The sequence below is a fragment of the Mustela erminea genome, chromosome 11 (assembly GCF_009829155.1).
Source record: "Mustela erminea isolate mMusErm1 chromosome 11, mMusErm1.Pri, whole genome shotgun sequence".
In the NCBI taxonomy this organism is placed as follows: domain Eukaryota; kingdom Metazoa; phylum Chordata; class Mammalia; order Carnivora; family Mustelidae; genus Mustela; species Mustela erminea.
In genome coordinates this window covers 70,458,436-70,480,638 of record NC_045624.1, presented here as the reverse complement: position 1 = coordinate 70,480,638, position 22,203 = coordinate 70,458,436, and the positions used below count along the sequence as shown (strand labels likewise).

At 38.1% G+C, this 22,203-nt stretch overlaps 1 protein-coding gene and 1 pseudogene across 5 annotated transcripts in view; one reads left to right on the top strand and one right to left on the bottom strand.

The window, feature by feature from the left end:
- The first annotated feature begins 973 nt into the window (after positions 1–973).
- On the top strand, positions 974–2,428 carry LOC116569241 (annotated as a pseudogene).
- Positions 2,429–11,358: 8,930 nt separating this feature from the next.
- The window catches only part of HEPACAM2 (HEPACAM family member 2), a 61,750-nt gene continuing 50,905 nt past the window's right edge, over positions 11,359–22,203 (bottom strand). For 3 of the 5 annotated variants that reach the window (XM_032304445.1, XM_032304444.1, XM_032304446.1), the window contains exon 10: positions 11,363–11,563. In XM_032304445.1, the coding sequence (XP_032160336.1) occupies positions 11,551–11,563 (13 nt within the window). In that variant the 3' untranslated portion in view covers positions 11,363–11,550. Of the gene's footprint in view, positions 11,564–22,203 lie in introns of all 5 variants that reach the window. The other 2 variants (XM_032304438.1, XM_032304443.1) reach the window with 2 other exon arrangements.

Here is a 22,203-nt window from a genome sequence, read left to right as displayed (position 1 = left end):
ATTAAAATAAAGTATTAAAATATAGTATTAAATAAAGTATTAAAAAATATACCAAGAAAATAATTAAAGGATATATCAATGTTAATACCAAATAAAACAAAATAGAATGTGAGACAAAAGACTTTGATAGGAATGAAGAACATTCTACCCGGAAAATATAATAATGAATTTGTGGGCACCTAAAAACATAACCTTGAAACATATAAAGCAAAAAATAAATTACATGGTGAAATTGACAAAACACAATGTAGTTGAATTAAAAGCATGAACATGAAATGAGAGGATTTCAGAAAAATATTTAAAGCCTGGGACTTGAGAAAGGATTTTTTTGGTCACAAAACACTAAGACACAAACCATAAAGGAAAATATTACATTTTTGTTTACAATTAAAAAGCCTTGTTATAACAGAAGATGTAACTAATCTCAAGGGTTTTACCACTTGGGGCACATTGAATTGAACACAATCCAAGGAAATATTGAAAGCAAAGAAATTTTTTTTTTTATTAAAGATTTTACTTTTTTATTTATTTGACAGAGAGAGATCACAAGTAGGCAGAAAGGCAGGCAGAGAGAGAGAGAGGAGGAAGCAGGCTCCCTGCTGAGCAGAAAGCCTGATGCGGGACTCGATCCCAGGACCCTGAGATTATGACCTGAGCAGAAGGCAGAGGCTTACCCCACTGAGCCACCCAGGCACCCTGAAAGCAAATAAAATTTTTAGTACTTGTTACAAGTAAGGGGACAGGGAAATAGAAAATATATACCAAAACTATATAAAGTACCATTTCACATCTATTATATAGGAAAAATAATATAAAGAGTTGGTGCAACAAAACATTCATAGGTTCCTGGTGGGAATATAAATTGTAAGGAGAGCAATTAGTCAGTTTTAGAGAAGCCAAAGATTTCCATGACCCTAAGGTGGATTTTCAGTTTCTAAGTTTATACCATAAAGAAACTGCCACAGCTCGCGGCCATTTCCACTCCTCCCGCGCGACTTTCCGGCAGAGGCGCGCGCGCTCCCGCTCTGATGTCGCCGGCGCTCCAAGGGGTGACGGGACCGCGGAATCGCAGCTATGACTGAGGCTGATGTGAACCCGAAGGCCTACCCCCTCGCAGACGCCCACCTTACCAAGAAACTATTGGACCTTGTTCAGCAATCATGTTAACTACAAGCAGCTTCGGAAAGGAGCCAATGAAGCTACCAAAACCCTCAACAGAGGCATCTCTGAGTTCATCGTGATGGCTGCAGACGCGGAGCCCCTTGGAAATCATCCTGCACCTTCCGCTGCTCTGTGAGGATAAGAATGTGCCCTAAGTGTTCGTGCGCTCCAAGCAGGCCCTGGGGCGGGCCTGCGGGGTGTCCAGGCCTGTCATCGCCTGTTCTGTCACCATCAAAGAAGGCTCCCAGCTGAAGCAGCAGATCCAGTCCATTCAGCAGTCCATCGAAAGGCTCTTAGTCTAAACCCGTGGCCTCTGCCCCACTCCTCACTGAGTCCTCCCCTGGGGTTGCGTATCACACCGTCTGTGTCCGCATGTGGTTTCTCCAGCTCCCTTCTCGTTGTATTCTAGTACTAAATCTGGGGTTTGCATTTTTGTATTATTTTTGTTTTGTTTTATAGGTGGTTTTTCATATACGAATCCCTCACCTCACCCCTGGTCTCATTCTACTCTCTCTGCCGTCCCGTCCTCTTTTGAGAAATGAACTAATGCCGAAAACGGGCGGAGACAGAGTGATGATACCATTCAAAGGCAGGGAAGAGCCAGGATAGAGATCTGGTTCCAACATTCAGGCGCTCACTTCCTGTTGTGTGTAGGGCTTGATGGATGTACACGCCATTCACTTTGTATCCCTTGTGCCTGGAGTACGGAATCATTCCATATGTGTTTGCCCTCGGGGAGTTATGTATCATTTGGGGAGAAAGCATGTATTCCGTGAGGTTCTTAGGTGTATGTCCAAGAGTCATTTGCCAGTATACCCCTGCTGGCTGCTTTGGTCACGTGATGTTATTCCCCTTCTTCCCCAACTCCCAGCCATGCCCCGGAGGGTGGCGGGGCAGCAGCATACCAAAGAGATGTGCTGCAGAGTTCCAGAGGCTGCCTGGGCCAGGTAGACATGAGGCAGCTGACCTTGGTCTTGAAGGAGTCCAGAGGGGCTAGAAAAAAGAGGATCAGCTGATGCTGGAATGAAGAAGTCTGGGCAAGTCACAGAGACCTGACTGGAAGCTACAGCAGAGACGTTGGAATCAAGGAAGCATCCTCTCTGGTGAATGGAGATGTCTGCAGTGGACACTTGGTACTAGCTCTGAGAGCCCTGACTCCGGTTCCCTGCCATGACGTAGGTCAGATGTATGTATTCTTTACCACTTCAGAAGGACAGTGCTAGCGTGTCATTCTTGTGAGCATCCTAATAAAGAAATATATTCATATATAAAAAAAAAAGAAACTGCCACATAAGTTCATGAAATAAATGAATGATTATATTCATTGTTCTAGAGAAGAAAAGAAAAAATCCAAGCATCCAATAGAGGAAAGATAAATATATTGTGAGATGTTCATACAATTTAATATTATTAAGATGGATAAACTAGGCCTACATGTATCAACCTGAATAAATTTCCAAAATTTATTATTCATGATAAAAGTGAAAAGTACCTATAATATGGCACCATTCATTTAAAATTTAAAAACTTGAAAACAATACTATAAATTGCTTATGATTACTGTAAACAAAAATTCAACTGAATAAATTTTAGTATATGTGCTGCCGAAGCGAGCACTCAACTGAATAAATTTTAAAGATATAATTGGCTTTATTAGTTGATTCATGAATCAGGCAGTTTAAGTATTCTGTCTAACAAGTAAAGGGGAGTCTTACCATGCAGATTACCTCATCTTCCTTTGGAGAATGAAAAGGCCCATGTGATAAACTCATTGGCACCAATCCAAAAACTTTTGACAGACCAGTTAAGCCTAGATTTTGGGGGGATGTTGAAACTGAAATCAGATTGCTTATTAAGACCCAGCTTGGGGACTCAGTCAAAGAGACACCATTTTGGACCTGGGGTTTTCTTTTTAACATTATAATCTAAAATGAATGTAAAAGAAATTTTGGGTGGGGTGCCTGGGTGGCTCAATCAGTTAAGCATCTGACTCTTGATCTCAGCTGAGATCACAACCTCAGGTTTGTGAGATCAGGCTCCATGTTGGGCTCCACGCACAGAATGGAGCCTACTTTCCACCCCACCCCCCAGGCCTACTTTTTTTTTTTTTTAAAAAGACATTTTAAATGTTATATATTGTATTTAAAATATTATTCTGGGGGTCCCTGGGTGGCTCAGTGGGTTAAACCTCTGCCGTTGGCTCAGGTCATGATCTCAGGGTCCTAGGATCGAGCCCCACGTTAGGTTCTCTGCTCAATAGGGAGCCTGCTTCCCCCCAACCCCCGCCTTCCTCTCTGCCTACTTGTGATCTCTGTCTGTCAAATAAATAAAATCTTTTAAAAAGTATTATTCTGACTTCTGATTTCAGCAATGACATGTCTAAGGCTCTGAAGTAATTGTTCCCATTCTTACAATAAGAAAAATGTTGAATGCAATAAAAATCAGTGACTTTTTTTGGACCCATCAGAGAACTGGTCACAGAGAAAATTGCCAAACTGAAATCTGGACACACAGGCAAATACAGAGAATCATAGTTGAGATCTTCTTACCTGGAGCAGAAGTTAATGAAGCCATAAAATGATGAGTACACTTAAGTGGTAATTTGGATGAATTCTTGAAGGCTGAGTGTGGACTAACATGAGAATAAGAAACTCTTAGTCTTAGGAGGGACTCACACTTCCATAGGTTTTACCTCCATGTGAAGAGCCAAGGAAATTCTGATCTCTGCTCTGGCTGGGAGGGTGGGAGGTGCGTGGGGAGAAGAAAATCTATCATTTTGAAATACATCCAGAGCGCTCTTCGAAACAAAGGGCTACTCTCTAGAGGAAAAGACTCTCCCAGCATCTTACCCCACCTACTAGGAAAGGCCTTTACCCAACTCCAGCTCACTTTTGCCTTCCTGTCTTACCTAAAGGGGAGAAGTTAAGAAATAATTGTGAAAGGCCCAGCCAAGGAACACAGGCCCACTAAAAGCTTGAGATTTAATTACAGAATTATAGAATGCTTTCCCTCCTCCACACCTTAGCACCTCATTAACAGGGCTCCAGTATAATCACAGTGGATTATAGCTAAAGGAACTTAAAAATACAGACTTAATTCAAGGAGGATGCAAAATCAAGGACACTGGAGGAATTTAAAGCCTCCGAAACCTATATAGTTCATGCATTTTCAGGACCCAATATATTAATTTCTGGGCCACTGAAACAAATTAGCACAAACTGGGTGGCTTACAAATAACAGAAATTTATTATCTCACAGTTCTGGAGACCAGAAGTCCAAGATGGATATGTTGGCAGGGATGGTTTCTTCTGAGGGAAGAGTCAGTTCCATGCCTGTAGCCTAACTTCTGGTGGCTTCAGGCATCCCTTGGTTTGTACATGTTGTTCTCCTTGTGTCAAGGTCACCAGTCATATTGGATTAAAGGCCCACCCTACTCTAGTATAACTTCATCTTAACAAATTATATCTGCAATGACCTTATTTCCAAAAAGGTAAAATTCCTAGGTATTAAGGATTAGGACTTAAATATTGGAATCTTAGAGATGCACAATACAACCCATTACACAATTCAACCCATTAGACAGACTAATAAAATAATAAAGAAAACATGAATTGATAATATCAGAAATAAAAGAGAGGTCATCATATGCTGTAAGTTAACTAACTGAAATTAACATAAAAACTTGAAAATAAATAAGGAAAGACAGTGAACAACAACAAAAAAGAGAGAGGTCATCACTACTTATCTCACTGACAATAATAAGTTACCAGGAGAATACCATGAATAACTCTTTTGTTACTAATTTGGGATCTTTGATAAAATGGACCAATTTCTTGCAAGACAAACTATTGAAACTCACACAAGAAGAAATAGATAATCAGAATAGGCTTATATTTTTTCAAGATATCAAATCAATAATTAATAATCTTCCGAAAAAGAAAGCACCAGACCTAGACGGTTTTATTGGTGATTTCTATCAGATACATTTTAAAAAGAAACAATACTGGTGGGAAGGCAATCTTTTCCAGAAAACAGAGATTGAGGGAACATATCCTAATTCATTATACGAGGCTAGCAACACTCTACTAGCAAAACCTGACAAAAACATCATTAAAAAGGAAAGCTACAGACTGCTGCTATCTTTCATGAACATACATGCAAAAATCCTCAATAAGGTATTTGCAAATAAAATCTAACAGTGTTTGAAAAGAATTATACATCTGAACCACAGGGATTATTCCAGGTGTGGAAGTATGGACGGTTGTTTCAATATCTGAAAATTAATTAATGTAATCTACCACATCAATGACCTAGAGAAGAAAAATCATACAATTGTGTCAATCGATACAGTAAAAGCATTTGGCAAAATCTAACACCCAGGGGCACCTGGCTGGCTCAGTGGGTTAAAGCCCCTGCCTTCAGCTCAGGACATGATCCCAGAGTCCAGGGATCAAGCCCCACATCGGGCTTTCTGCTCAGCAGGGAGCCTGCTTCCCTTCCTCTCTCTCTCTGTCTGCCTCTTTGCCTACTTGTGATCTCTGTGTGTCAAATAAATAAATAAATAAATAATCTTGAAAAAAATCTAACACCCATTCATAATAAAAATTCTCAGCAAACTAGGTAAGAGGAGAAATCCCACTGCTCAATGAAGAACATGTACAAAAACCTACAGCTAACCTCATACTTTGTTGGTGAGAAACTAGATGCTATTCCCCTGAGATCAGGTACAAGGCAAATGCAAAGATGTCTGCTCTCACCACTCCTACTCAACATTGTACTTGAAGCCCCAAATAGAACATTTAGAAAAAAAAAGAGAAAGAAAATGCTGTACAGATTGGGAAAGAAAAAATAAAACTATAAGACTATTAAAACTAATAAGATTATTGGAGTAATGCAGATAAGAAATAATGGTGAAATAGATCTATACGGTGGTAGGGATGGAGAGAAGATAGAATTTTTTTTTTCCAAATTCTATCAGTTGTGTTAAAATATACTTCCATCAAGTAGACTTTCTTCTCCAAATGCTACAGAACAGTGAAAAATGTGTAGATATAAAAGATTTGTAATCTTTTGTCTTCTAAGGACACATGCTTCAGGCTGGATGCTGGATGGCTAAATAGATGCTTTAGGAAGGTCAGCCTAACAACAGAAATGACCAGAGACATAAAGCCATCCAGGATCAGCCATATTGCCAGCACCAAAGTGGCAGCGGGGCTACCACTAGAAAGTTTGGGCACTGAGCTGGCTGCTTGGTCCGCTACCTCCTTGATATCCTTTGAGCCTGGTCTATGGCAGGACCACAATCTTTTTCTCTGTCTTTATGGGGGGGAAGAGGAAATTTCTTATTATTTCATCTGGCTCTTCAAAGAACAGCTGCGCATGGAGCTTGGCCATGTCGTCAGGCTCCAAATGCACCACGTGTTCAGCAGGTCTTAAACAGCAGGGAATAGAAGTGAAGGAGCTTGAAGATAGATTAAGTGTGCATGCTGAGGGAGGTGGAAGCATTAAGAATGACTTTTAGGATTTGGTTTGCAAAACTAGATTGGTGATGGGGCCATTTATAGACCTGGAAGAGGAAATTTGGAAGGAAAAATCATGAGTTAGGTTTCGGTCAAATGGATACTGAGATGTCTTGGAGACTTTAAAGTGACAAAACTTAGGTGTTTTTATATGTTCCAGGAGCTCAGAGAAGCACTGGGCTAGAAATTAGGGTGTGTGAATCATTTGTGTATAAATGGTAATTGAAACAATAGCTAAGAAGAAATTGCCTAATTTCTTAGGAGTGGAAAGAGGGTTAAAGACTGAGTCATGATATATATTGACCAGTGGGAGGGAGAGGAACTGGAGAGGAGAGAGAGGAATGGCTAGAAAAGAGGAGAAAATTGAGAGTAGTGAGTGTTTCAAACATTGGTCAAGGGTATTGACTATGCTGAGATACTGCAATGAAGACTGAAAAAAAGCCATGAGTTTAGCAACATGGAGACCATTAATGGCTTAACAGGTGTTTTAATGGGGGTGGTGAGGCTATATACCAAACTGGAGTGAGTTTAGGGTTGAGCAGAATATATGAAAATTATGATAACAAATACAGAAAATTAAGGACACTATGAAGTGAGAGAGAGAAGACTATAGTTTGCTAGAAGCTGGGAGGTGGAGGACACGAGTTGAGAAAGGAATTATTATTTTAAATAACAGATACTTCAGTATATCTTAAAGCTGGTGGAAAATGTTCAGTTGAGAGGGAAGAATGACTATACTAATAAGAAGAAAAGGGATAATGGATAGTGTAAAGTTCTTGAGTATGAGAGGGGGAAAAACTCCAAGCAGAGGTGGAGAGATTAGATCCCTCTATGATAACTGGAGAGATGTAGACCAGGACAGAAACACAAGGGAGGTATGTATGTTTTATTTTAGAAAGACGAAGTCTCTATCTGATGACTGCTGTTTTCTCTATAAAGTAGGGACTTCATTTCATTTATCTTGACTGGTGTGTATGTAAAATAAAACAATCTCTTCCAGTGTATTTATTAACTCAAATTTTTAGGTACATAGTAGTTTAGTTTTGTGGATTATGGATTATATTATTTTTGGTATTATTTTTGGTGTCCTACTGCACACTGTAGAATTATATACATCTTTAGGTTTTTAATGGTTTATAAAAGACCTAAAATCTTTCTATGAGGAGAAAAATTATAGAAATTACTATTAAAGGTGATTTTTTAATATATTTTTAAATGGCTACATCATTTCCATCTTATATATGCATTATAATCATTTCAACATTAATTTTCTTAAATAACGCCATAATAAATATTCTTATAATGTGTCTTTGTCTCTCATCATGAAATTACTAAACATTTAGAAAAATCTCATAATGCATATTGTCAAATTGCCCTCCAGAAAGATACTCAGTTCATTTAGTCAAACTCCAAAGGCAAAATCTAATTGAGTGATAAGTATGCTAATTCAAAACCAGGATACTGTTTTTGGTCTCTAGAATTTATTTTAAATGAACATTTTCTAACTTGGAACCATAGGTGGCACTAAAGCATCAAGAAATGGAACCACTTCCATAATCCAAGGTTGGCAGGGATTACGAATGGACATCTCAGCCACCATTTTATAGCAGGCAAACTACATTTCTAAAATAAAATCCCTCCTGTTCTTAACATTAGAAGACCAAGTGGCTTCTTCTGATATAGATGGGACATGCATTAAATACTGCTTGCCTTGACTTAGTTTAAAATGAAAATCTGATAGTTGGCTTTCCCTCTGTAACTTCCTTCAGTGATGACAGTAGAAAATGGTTTTACCATACCCAATTTATGGTTGGAAGATAGGAAGAGAAGAGAAGCAATAGGAAGCATTTGTGTATCACAAAATCCTAACCCTTATTACCTTGCCACTTACAATAAAACTCCTTTAGATTCAAAGAACATAGGAATTGAGTCTACCCATTAAAACTGCTTTACACTAGTTTAAACAAGTACCCACTGCTTCAGAGATCATCCAGAGTCACATTAAATACACACACATCCTTCAGCTGGGTCTTCTTGTTTCTATATAAATAAAGATCTTACTGACAACATTCTGGGAGCAGCTTGGTATTAGAGATATAAATTAAAATTCTGGGTACTCAATTCTAGAACTTTAAAGAATACTGCCTTATATTTTCCTGTCTGCAGATAGAGTAGTTTACAGGTCTGCCTCACTGCAATGGAAACATTGCCTGAATACACATAAATATGTATATAGATGTATATATATTAAAATAAACATAATTATATGCATATATGTATATGCATTATATACATAGCAAGAGAGATATACTTTTTGATTATAGTTTGTTGATTCTGCTTAAAAGATTTCCACTTTTTCTCATTTCCTTCTGAAAAGTGAAAAACACCTGAGCACTGAACAAATTTAACAGTTGATTAAACAGTTCCACAACTGTTTAATTCCAGAATGTTTAGGGGTCTTACTTGGGGACATTTCAAATAGACACATGGCTTCATGAAGCCTCTCACACAATTTCACAGAACAGTCTTTGCTGGATTGGCTGAAAGAGACACAGACATTTACTCACCAGTTAATGCCATTGGATGGATGACCCAATTTCCCTGAGACTCAGCTTGTTCATCTATAAAGTAGGGATAATGTTATTCTGATGATTAAGGGAGTTATTCTGAATAAGGGATGATCATGATGATTAAGGGAGAAATATATATATATATATATATCTTTTAAAAATCAAAATATAGTTGACATACAGTGTTATATTAGTTTCTTTCAGGTATACGACATAGTGATCTAACAACTCTGTAGGTTATGCTATGCTCACTGCAAGTGTAGCTACCTTCTGTCACCATACAATGCTTTTGCAGTATCACTTACTATATTCTTCACACTGTGCTTTTCATTCTCATGTCTTATTCATTCCATAACTGAAAGTACCTCCTACTCCCCTTCACTTCTTGCTCATTTTCTTCCCAAAAAGGTTCCACTTGGTCATTTGTTTTAGTTTTTAGATTCCATATATAAGTGAAATCATATGGTATTCATCTTTGAGTTATTTCACTTAGCCAGTACCCTGTAGGTCCATCCATTTTGTTGCAAATGGCAAGATCTCATTCTTTTTTCACTGAGTAAAATGCAAATGTAAATATATGTACACACACAGACACACATATGCCCCATGTCTTCTTTATCTATTCATCCATGGATGCCCACTTGATCCATTCATCTATGGGTTGCTTCCATATCTTTGCTATTATAAATAATGCTGCAATAAACATAGGAGTGCATATATCTTTTTGAATTAGTGTTTTAATTTTCTTTGGGTAAATATCCAGTAGTGGAATTACTGGATAGTATGGCATTTCTATTTTTAATTTTTAAGGAATCACCTACTGATTTCCACAGTGGCTACACCAATTTACACTCATACCAATGGGCATGAGGGTTTCTTTTGTTTCACATAATCTCCAACACTTGTTATTTCTCATCTTCTGGTACTAGCCTTTCTGACAGGTGTGAGGTGATATCTCATGGTGGTTTTGTTTTGAATTTGGGGGGAAAATATATTTTAAGTAGCTAGCAGAAGTTGGCAGCTATTGCAACAATAAATTAATTAAGTGAATCTATGAAGGACCTCTTCCTCAGGTTAATCTTGTGGATCCCAATTCAGTGTTTCAATTCAATTTCAAATCAATTTAGTTCAATTCACTTCAATGGCATAAACTTTTAGCCATAAGAAGCAGGACCCCAGTTCTTTTATATCTGTATTTATATCTATATTTATATTATATCCATATAAAAATACATATATTTATATCTATATATAAATACATATATTTATATATATATATATCTATATTTATATAGTGAATATTTTATATTCACTAGCCCTCTGACTAACCTTGCAGTTGCCTTGGTAGTCAACAGCCCATCCTCTCTTGGTGACAGAAGCTTCTTTACTTCAGGTTTCACCCTTCTTCCTTCTTCTAGAGTCCAGTAGGAGAAATGGCCAGGCCATTAAAGCCAAATATCTATATATTCTGATGAAGAAAGAAAATTCTGGGTTTCAGCAACGAAATTTTGTTTTATATATCTTATTGCTGTGCTCTGAATCTTGATGTCCTTCTGTCTTGAGCACAGTTCCTCTCAGGTGGCCAGAATGACATAGTTAATTCAGAATCCTCCATTTGGGGAGCCCTCCGTGCCCAGAGGCAGCAGATGACACAAATATCCCCTATTCACACTTTCTGATTTCTACCTTTATGGGATCCAGTTTGGGAGCAGGGAGAAAAGAATTAAAGACAGGAATGAAAACAAGGAGAAATGAAATCATGGGGGAAAAAAAAAAAAAAAAAAAAAGGAAACCAGGAGGAAAGGGACAAAGAAAATGGAGAAAAAGAAAGGAAGGTAAATGAAAAGGACATAACAACGTTGAAGAAACGGAATTCCAGTCAAATAAATGATTTAGAGTGTTAGATTCTCCTTATGTGTTTTTATTTTTGTTATTGTAAACATATATATAAAGCAGTACAAATTTATGTAAAATAAAAAAGAAAAAAATGTAAGCCTCTCCATCCACTACTCTTTTCTTCTTTCCAATGGTTACTAACCATTCATAGTTTAGTATATTTCCTACTGAGTATTCTCTTCACATAAAGAAATAAAATTTTTTATTCACATGAAGAACTATAGCATAAAACTAACCAGTGAAATATTGTTTTTCAGCTAATAATATGTACAGGACTTTCCCCCATGCATTACATATAGATTTATCTCTTGCCTTTTAATGGCCACAGAGTACCCAAACTCTGGCCAGGATTTACTTGGTCACATACCTGACAAGTGCTTAGGCTGGTTTCTTGTTCTCTTCCTTTAAGCAGATAATCTAAAAAGGAAAAAAATCCAAAAATATTCTAAAAACATTTGAACATTTTAATGACATAGTAAATTTTTGGCAACACTATAGTGTGTATGATTACTTATCAGTGCCTCCACTAAGTAGTGGGCATAAAAATGATAAAGGTACAAGTGAGGTGACATGCTGAGTTTTCAAATGTGAAAACAAACCTTTTATGTCTAGTTCCTGCTTCAGTTATTTAAGCAAAGGCAGCAGTTTGGTTAAGATTTGGATCTGGGGGTGCCTGGGTGGCTCAGTGGATTAAAGCCTCTGCCTTCGGCTCAGGTCATGATCTTATGGTCCTGGGATCGAGTCCTGCATCAGGCTCTCCACTCAGTGGGGAGCCTGCTTCCCTTTCTCTCTCTCTCTACCTGCCTCTCTGCCTACTTGTGATCTCTGTCAAAAAAATAAAATCTTAAAAAAAATTGGATCGGATAGTATCTGTCTGTTAAGAAGATATAGATGTTTTTAATAAGTTAATAAAATCATAGGCTATAGAATTTAAAGAAATTAAAGAGCTTATTTGGTCCTACCCTATCACATTAGAGATTAGACAACTGTGACTAGGCACAAAAAAAAAACAGTGCTTGGTTTTGCCTGGACATATCCAATAGTATTTTGCTGATATCATTTCTAGGTTTCATTTATTTATTTAAAATAAATTTCATCCATTGTCTTGCAGGCGTAAGTAGACATATGACAAGGGCTCCAACCAAGTTCTGTGGGTAGCGCTATGGGCCTACATAATAGTCTTGGGTATTTACTGGGGCAGTTGCACAGCAGAGGTAATATTGGCACTGATAATCTTAAAAAATAAACAGTAATTTTCTAGAAGGACAAGGAATATATCATGGAGGTTTTCCATGTACAGTCATTATATATCTTATCATGGGACATTTATTGAGAGATTTTTGAGAGTAGACAGCTTAAAACAATGCAGTTTTAAGTGACTATCTTTGTCTATCAACATCCAATTATGATTATTTGGCAGGTTAGTCTCTACTACTGAGGGCCTGAAGCTATGAATCAGAACTCCCAGTTGCTAAATTTCTTAAAATGAAAAATCATAAAGTTAAAAAATTAAATAAAAAAATATTAAGTAATATGTTAATTAGACTAATAAAATTTCACTAAAATAGAATTGAGACACTAGGGACAAAAATACATAGGATCATCCTCTTTCTTAGATATTTATGGATACACAATGATAAAATTTGTGTCTAATTTCTTTCTCTCACTGTCTTTTTAAAGTGTGCCCAGATTAACCTTAATGTTTTTTTCCGAGGCACCTGGGTGGCTCAGCCAGTTAAGTGTCTGCCTTCAGTTTAAATCATAATCCCAGGGGCGCCTGGGTGGCTCAGTGGGTTAAAGCCTCTGCCTTCAGCTCAGATCATGATCCCAGGGTCCTGGGATCAAGCCCTGCATCAGGCTCTCTGCTCAGCAGGGAGCCTGCTTCCTCCTCTCTCTCTGTCTGCCTCTCTGCGTACTTGTGATCTCTGCAAATAAATAAATAAAATCTTAAATCATAATCCCAGAGTCCTGGAATTGAGCCCTTCATCAGGCTCCCTGCTCAGGAGGGAGTTTGCTTCTCTCCCTCTGCCCCTGCTCCCTTGGCTTATTCCCTCTCTCTCTCTCTCAAATAAATAAAATCTTTTTTCAGAAACTTTCTTCCTGGAGCAAGATGGTGGAAGGGTAGGAGGCTCACTGGAAAGTGTTACTTTTAGTCAGGAATACAGCCAGAAAGGTGACTTTGCAAAGAGGAGACCAGGGTGGGAAGCAAGATGACTGAGGAGTAGGAGACTGAAATATCAGGTCCCAGGAGTTCAGTTAGATAGTTATCAAACCATTTTGAACACCTACAAACTCAACAAGAGATAGAAGAGAAGAAGAACAGCAGTTCTAGGAACAGAAAATCAACCACTTTCTGGAAGGTGAGATGTGCAGAGAAGTGAATCCGAGGTGATATATAGGAAGACAGAACTTTTAGAAGTCTGCTCCACTGAGGGACTTTGCTCCAGGGCTAAGTGGGGTTGAAGCCCTCGCAGGGACAGTGTGGTCTCAGGACCCACAGGGTCACAAAAAGACCAGGGGTGTCTGAGTGTGGCAGACCTCCCAGGTATCAGAGGAGGGAAACTGCCTGCAGAGATGGAGCCGAAAAGTGGGCTCTCAGCTCAGGAATACCTTAAACTGTGATCCAAAGCAAAGTCAGGCCACTGTTCTTCGAGCAGGGTCCCCACAAGTGGCAGATCCAGAAAGACCCCCTCTTTCCTCCTCTGGGAGGAGTGGCATGGGAGTGTGCTGCAGGAACCTTCTGGGTTTGGAAACTCCAAACGGGGCTGTGCGCCAGAGATAGAAATGCTCAGTCACAGGCTGGGTGAGCTCCGAGTGTGGCTGGAAACCAGGGAGACAGGAGGGATTGACTGATTTTCTCTAAGGGTGCACTGAGGAGTGGGGCCCTGAACTCTCGGCTCCTACGGGGCCAGAGACTGGGAGGCTGCCATTTTCATTCCCATCCTCTAATGCTCTATGGAAAGCGTTCAGGTAACAAAAGCTCCTGAGAGCAAACCCGAGCAGATTACTTAGCTTGGCCCCTGGCAAGGGTGGTGCAATTCCACCTTGGGCAAAGACATTAGAGAATGACCACAACAGGCCCCTCCCCCAGAAGATCAGCAAGGACATCCAGCCAAGACCAAGTTCACATATCAATAAGAACTGCAGAACTCCAGAGCTAGGGGAAAGCAACACATACACTTCATGGCTTTTTGGGGCACCCGTGTGGCGCAGTTGTTAAGTATCTGCCTTCGGCTTAGGTCATGATCCCAGGGTCCCGGCACCGAGCACCACATTGGTCTCCACACTCAGCGGGAAGCATGCTTCTCCCTCCCCCAACTCCCCCTGCTTGTGTTCCCTCTCTCATTGTGCCTCTCTCTGTCAAATAATAACTAAAATCTTAAAAAAAAAAATTCATGGCTTTTCCCCCATGATTCTTTAGTCTTCCAAAATTAAATCTTTAAATTTTTTTCTTACTCTATTTTTAAAATTTTTCCTCTAACCTATTTTAACATAACTATTTTTTCTTATCAATACCTTTTTTAAAATCTTTTTTAAAATTTTCATTCTTATAGCGGCGCCTGGGTGGCTCAGTGGGTTAAGCTTCTGTCTTTGGCTTAGGTCATGGTCTCAAGATCCTGGGGTTGAGCTCCACATTGGACTCTCTGCTTGGTGGGGAGCCTGCTTCCCCCTCTCCCTCTGTCTCTCTGCCTACTTGTGATCTCTATCTGTCAAATAAATAAATAAATAATCTTTTAAAAGTTCTCATTGTTATATTCATATTTTATCCCTTCATTGTATTTATTTTTTGTATACAGATAGGGCTTTTTTCTTTAAAATTTTGGAATACAATTTCTTCTAATAGATCAAAATATACCCTAATTCCAGTGCATGGGTTTATTCTAGTCTCCAGCCTGATCACATTCTTTCCTCTTTTTTTCCACCAACTTCTTATGAATTCCTTCTTTAGAATCTTTTTAAACTTTCTTCTTTACAATCGTATTCCATCCCTTCATCATGTTTACCCATATATATATTTTTTTCTTTAAAATATTAGGAAGTAGTTTTTTTCCCAAAAGACCAAAATACACCCAAAATGAAGTGTGTGGCTCAGTTCTATTCACCAGTCTAATATATATATATATATATATATGTACATATATATATATATATATATATATGTACATGGATATATATATATATATGTACACATATATATATATATATATATCCCCCTTTTCCCCCCCTCTTCTTCTCCCCCGGTTTTGGTCTCTTCTGATTTGGTTAGTGTATATATTCTGGGGTCATTGCTACCCATTTAGTATTTTGTTCTCTCATTCATCTATTCTCATCTGGATAAATGAAAAGGTGGAAAAACTCACCACACACAAAAAAGAACAAGAGGCAGTACCAATGGCTAGGGACCTAATCAATATGGACATTAGTAATATGTCAGAACTAGAGTTCAGAATGATGATTATCAAGGGCATGGAAGATATCAGAGAATCCCTTTCTGGAGAAATAAAAGACTAAAATCAAACCTAGTTGAGATTTTAAAAGATATTAATGAGGTGCAATAAAAAATGGAGACTCTTACTGCTAGGATAAATGAGGCAGAAGAGAGAATTAATGGTATAGAAGACCAAATGATGGAGTATAAAGAAGTTGAGCAAAAGAGAGACAAAGAACTATTGGACCACGAGGGGAGAATTTGAGAGATAAGTGATACCATAAGATGAAAAAATATTAGAATAATTGGGACCCCAGTAAAAGAAAGAGAGAGAGAGAGGCAGAAGGTATATTGGAGCATATTACAGAGAAATTCCCTAATTTGGGAAAGGGAACAAGCATCAAAATCCAGAAGGCACTCAGAACCCCGCTCAAAATCAATAAAAATAGGTCCATACCCTCTCATCTAATAGTAAAACTTACAAGTCTCAGTGGCAAAGAGAAAATCCTGAAGCAGCTCAGGACAAGAGGTCTGTAACATCCAACAGTAGAAATATTAGATTGGCAGCAGACCTATCCACAGAGACCTGGCAGGCCAGAAAGGACTGGCATGATATATTCAGAGCACTAAACAAGAAAAATATACAGTTAAGAATACTATATCCAGGGGCACCTGGGTGGCTCAGTGGGTTAAAGCCTCTGCCTTCAGCTCGGGTCATGATCTCAGAGTCCTGGGATCGAGCCCCGCGTGGGGCTCTCTGCTCAAGCGGGGAGCCTGCTTCCTCCTCTCTCTCTCTGCCTGCCTCTCTGCCTACTTGTGATCTCTGTCTGTCAAATAAATAAATAAAAATCTGAAAAAAAGAATACTATATCCAGCTAGGCTGTCATTGAAAATAGAAGGAGAGATAGAAAACTTCCAGGACAAACAAAAACTAAAAGAATTTACAAACACCAAACCAGCCCTACAGGAAATATTGAAAGGGGTCCTCTAAGCAAAGAGAGAGCCTAAAAGTAACAGACCAGAAAGGAATAGAGACAATATACAGTAACAGTCACCTTACAGGCAGTACAATGGCTGTCATACCAATACTAATACTAAATTCATATCTTTTAATAGCTATCCTGAATGTAAATGGGCTAAATGCCCCAATCAAAAGACACAGGGTATCAGAATGGATTAAAAACAAAACAAAACAAAAAAACAAGAACCAATGATATGCTGTCTACAAGAAACTCATTTTAGACCCAAAGACACCTCCAGATTTAAAGTTGAGGGGGTGGAAAACAATTTACCGTGCTAATGGACATCAAAAGAAAGTGATATCCTTATATCAGATAAATTAGATTTTAAACCAAAGACTATAATGAGAGATGAGGAAGGAAACTATATCATATTTAAGGGTCTGTACAACAAGAAGACCTAACAATTTTAAATATCTATGCTCCTAACATGGGAGCAGCCAATTATACAAACCAATTAATAACAGAATCAAAGAAACACATCAACAATAATACAATAATAGTAGGGGACTTTAACACCCCCTCACAGAAATGGACAGATCATCTAAGCAAAAGATCAACAAGGAAATAAAGGCCTTAAATGACACATTGGACCAGATGGACATCACAGATATATTTAGAACATTCCATCCCAAAACAACAGAATACACATTCTTCTCTAATGCACATGGAGCATTCTCCAGAATAGTTCACAAATCACAAAAGATCCTGAGTCACAAATCAGGTCTCAACCTGCATATTTTCAGAGCACAGTTCTTTGAAACTAGAACTTGATCACAAAAGGAAAGTTGGAAAGAACTCAAATACATGAAGGCTAAAGAGCATCCTCCTAAACAATGAGTGGATCAACCAGGAAATTAAAGAATTAAAGAAGAATTTTAAAAATTCATGGAAATAAAAGAAAATGAAAACACAATTGTTCAAAATCTTTGGGACACAGCAAAGGTGGTCCTGAGAGGAAAGTATATAGCAATACAAGCCTTTCTCAAAAAACAAGAAAGGTCTCAAGTAAAAAAAAGTTTCTTCCCAAGTTCTTTTGCTTAACCTTCCTTGGCTTCACTTTAATTTCCTAAAGTTGGTCTTTCCAAGGGTGTTTCCCTCCTTGTTTGCTCTTGATCTCATCCTCTTGCATCCATTTCCATTTTTTCATTTCCATAAAAAACTTCAATTTTATTTGGATGTCTACTCTTCCTCCACCCAGCTATGTTCTTCTGGGAGTGTTGACTCCATCTCCAGGGGGTTAAATTCTGCATACTGTACCAATCTAATCTCATTTCACATAGCCAAGGAAAAACTACTGAAATTCTGGTGGAAGCTGCTGGGAAAAGTTTCTTTATGCATAAGAAAACGACCTAGGAAAAGGTGTTTTTTTTCCCCATGTTCTGGATTTTGTGATGTCTAGATATAATTTCTGCAACTGCTGTAGCCATCTGTAACCATGAGAGCAGAGTGGAGAAATGGAAGAGAACTTGGGTTCTTGATGATACTGTTGAGTCATTAAATGAACCAATCCTGGAGTCTACCTTGCATTTGAACTTCCTGTCATTTGGGATAATAAATTATTCTAAGTCAGTTTTAGTCAGAGTTTTCTGTTATTTGCTGCCAAAGGCATTGTAAGTATATAAAAATGATTCAAATTTTATTTCTTAAACCCAGGCCTGTCCTCAAAGTTCTCATGTTGGATATGCAACTGTTTATCAGGCATTTCTATTTGGAATCCTACACTAGTCCTGACAAGTGATCTGTGAGCCATAAACTAATTATTTTATAATAAGGATAAAATTTTGTAGTTACAGTCAGACCCTGATAACTTTTTTTTATTAAACAAAATATTTTGATAGGATCTCAGTGAACTTCAGGAAAAATAGCTCCCAAAGTTCTCAAGTGCCCTGAGAATCAGTCTCAGAGGAACTTGGTTATTGGAAACACAGTAATTTATTTGCCTCCTATAAATGGAGTCTTCATTAAATATACAGAGGACAGGTAATCTAATTCAGTACAGTTCAAAAAACATTATTGTCTGTGTTCTAAAGTGCTTATGCTGGGATGGACGCCATATGGGACACTCAGAAAAGCATGGTATCATGGGGGTCTCTGAAGTCCCCACCTCCTGGGACAACTGCTTTATGTAGAATTGAAGGGACTACTCTGAAGCTTCAGAAACCTTCTCTCATTAACCCAAGGTGGAATTCTGCTGCAGGGAAGAAGCAATCTGCCAGTTCCTGCCCTATTGTATGACAAGCAATTGAGCTGTCATGTTCCCTAGGAAGATATTAAGTGAGAAGGTTCTCAGGCACAAAAAACAAATAACCTGTTTTCTGGAGGCCCAATGGTATTTGAAATTAATGAAGCTCCTAAAAGTAGGGCTGACAGAAGAAAAATTGGTGTGAACTCCACTCCAGCGTGCCTTGTCCAGAGAAATCAATTGGTACATTGGAATAGACCTTGGCCTTGGAGCCAGAAGTGCAGTTTGGAGATCAGCTCTGACACTCGTTGGTTTGATGATTTTCGGAGTCTTTTCACTTTCTGAGTCTCTATTCGTCTATAAAATGGGCATGCTTCCTCTAGCCCCAAGGTTCTTGTGAAGATCAAAGTCGTTAATGGTATGAAAATGTTGATAAACCACAAGGCCAACATGGTAATACCAATAAACACTACCTCGAAGATGAGAAGGAAGGAGAATAACAGTGTTAAATCCAGGTGCTACGTATGATTTCCACATCTGCTTATGAGAAAGAAAACTTTGCTTTCCTACTGCCTCATGAAACTAAAGCATACACATTCATGTATACTGAAACATGAACTTTAGAGGAATATATAAGGACATAAAAATTCATAGGGTACACAGCAGTATAGGAACAGAAAGTAAAACCTTTCTAAAAATAAGTTAAATCTTTATAATATATAAAGTATTACCCATATTCCATGTTCTATGTTATCACCCAATTTTATTATTTTAACAAAACTTTGTAAGATGCTATGATCTCATAAAACTGAGTGAGCACATGGACTATCTTTGAGGATATGTATGCAATTTGTTTTAACTGAAATTGTCTTATTAACATGGAAGTGCACAAATGTCAGAAAAACAAGGGAAGCTGTTTTATTCACAAGTATTTTATTAATTTTTGTTTAAAACTCTATCAGTAGGATATATTATTTAATGAACACTAGGAATACAATTCTATTCCAAGTCAGAAGCAATTAGTAGAAAGTTAGAAATTTTAACAACAGCTTAGATAAGACTATGTTTAGTAATAAGGAAAGAACTTCAGGCTGGTTTTTAAAGATTAATTTGTTAATTAGGTAAACATCTGGATTTGGTCCATCACTTCCCTTGGAAACCTTGATTAATTTATGAGATTTTCATCCCCATATACTAAAAAAGCAGTGAGTCACCTGGTGTGACACCCCATTGACAGCTTTCACATCGCTCCCTTCAGCAATTCCTTGTTGCTTTGAGTGGAACCATGCTCTAAGAGAGTCTGTATATTTGTGTGTGAGAGAACAATACAAAAATGAGAGGAATTACAAGTGACTGAAAAGTGAGTTTGAGAAAATAAAAATAAACGTTTGTATTTCCTTTGGTTTGTGGTAAGGAACTCTGGAGGGATACACAAAATCAACCAAACCAAAACCGAATACAAACAGTTGTCTTGGCACATCATTCTTACAAGATTTTGATTGGGAAGCATGTGAATGTATTGTTACCCATGCAAGAAAAGGCTATGTAAGATGGTCCATGATTGAAAGAGTTCCAGGGTTGGGTCTTGGAAGGGGAACACAGAGACACAGCTGGAGCTCATGGGAGTTAATCTGGTCTCCCAGAGATGCAAGGACCTTAGGGAGGGAGGGAATTCGGGACTGAGGAAGGAGGGGAGGGGCAGATGGAACTTCCGTGAGTGGTGGCTGGGAAAGCTGACCTGCTCTTTTCCAACCCTGTGAGGGGATTGCAACCTTTTTTGGACTGAGAGTTACAAATTGCATTTGGTTTAGAAGTCCCTCCTTAGACATCCACCTGTATATGCTGTGTGATCCTGGTGGAATAAAACAATACTTGGAGATGAAGGGGAATTCATCATACTGGTTATTAGCCTCATTTCTGCTTTCAATGTGCCTTTGTAAACTCTCATTGTTCCTTCATCCTGTTTTCTTTATCAACTTCATTTTGGGGGTATATTTTATCTTGTTACGTTATGCATTTATATGAGCTCCCATAAATTCTTTCTGGAACTAGAAGGTATATGAAAGAATAAACGCATAACTAATCTAGGAAAATGTTAACAGGTTATTTCCGAGAGGCGAGAATACAAGTGATTTTATATTATTTTTCTAGCCTTACCGAGATATAATTGATGTATAATGTTGTGTAAGCTTAAGATGTGATTATTTGGTACATGTACATATTGGGAAATAATTTACCACAATAAGGTTAGTGAACACAACACATCCCATGACTGCAATTTTCTTTTTTGCTGTTGTGAGAATGTTTAAGATCTACTCTCTAAAGGTGTTTTAATTATCTTTTGGTCAGCTGTATGCATTTCCAAGTATATATGTATGTATATATATTATATATTTAGTAGTAATGGACAATAATTCCTTTTCTGATTATATATATAATCTATAGATGATCTAATTAGATTATATAATCTATTACATATATATGTATATATACATGTATATGTATACACCAAGTTTTATTTATATAGATAGATAGATAGATAGATAGATAGATAGATAGATATATCTGCATTATATCAAATGCAAAAGAAAATGTTTGTGGTAGGACTGGTAGACTTCTCCAGCAGAAAAATACGGAAGGTGTTAGAGAAAGAAGACCAGAAAGGGGTTAAATTAGTCTAAACTTTCCTTTAACCATGTGCTTCTGTGAAAAGATGGGAAGTACAGTGGTTCATTTGGAATAGTTGGAAAAAGAAATGCTCTTCTTTTGGTTTCTTTCTTATGTATTAAATAATAGGTCATGAGACATAGTTTAAAGTCAGTAAATATAGGTGTATATCTTTTTTTTAAAATAAAGATTTTATTCATTTATTTGACAGAGAGAGGTCATGAGTAGGCAGAGAGGCAGGCAGATGGGGTGGCGGCGGGGGAAAGCAGGCTCCCTGTTGAACAGAGAGCCCGATGCAGGGCTCGATGTAGGGCTCGATCCCAGGACCCCGGGACTGTGACCTGAGCCAAAGGCAGAGGCTTTAACCCACTGAGCCACCCAGGTGTCCCTGTATCTTCTTTTTTAATAGTTGGAGTGTTTGGGGGTGCCTGGGTGGCTCAGTGGGTTAAAGCCTCTGCCTTCAGCTCAGGTCATGATCCTGGGGTCCTGTGATCAAGCCCTGCATTAGGCTCTCTGTTCGGCTGGAGCCTGCTTCCCCCGCCTCTCTCTGCCTGCCTCTCTGCCTACTTCTGATCTCTGTCTGTCAAATAAATAAATAAAACCTAAAAAAAAAAATAGTTGGAGTATTTGGATGTAATGTCATTTAAAGACCTGTTGTTGAATATTTGGGTTGTTTCTACCTTTATTTGGCTAAAATGAAATCTTGAAGTGTGGTACTGTCAGGTCAGAATGTTTGTAGCCAATGTCATTAAACACA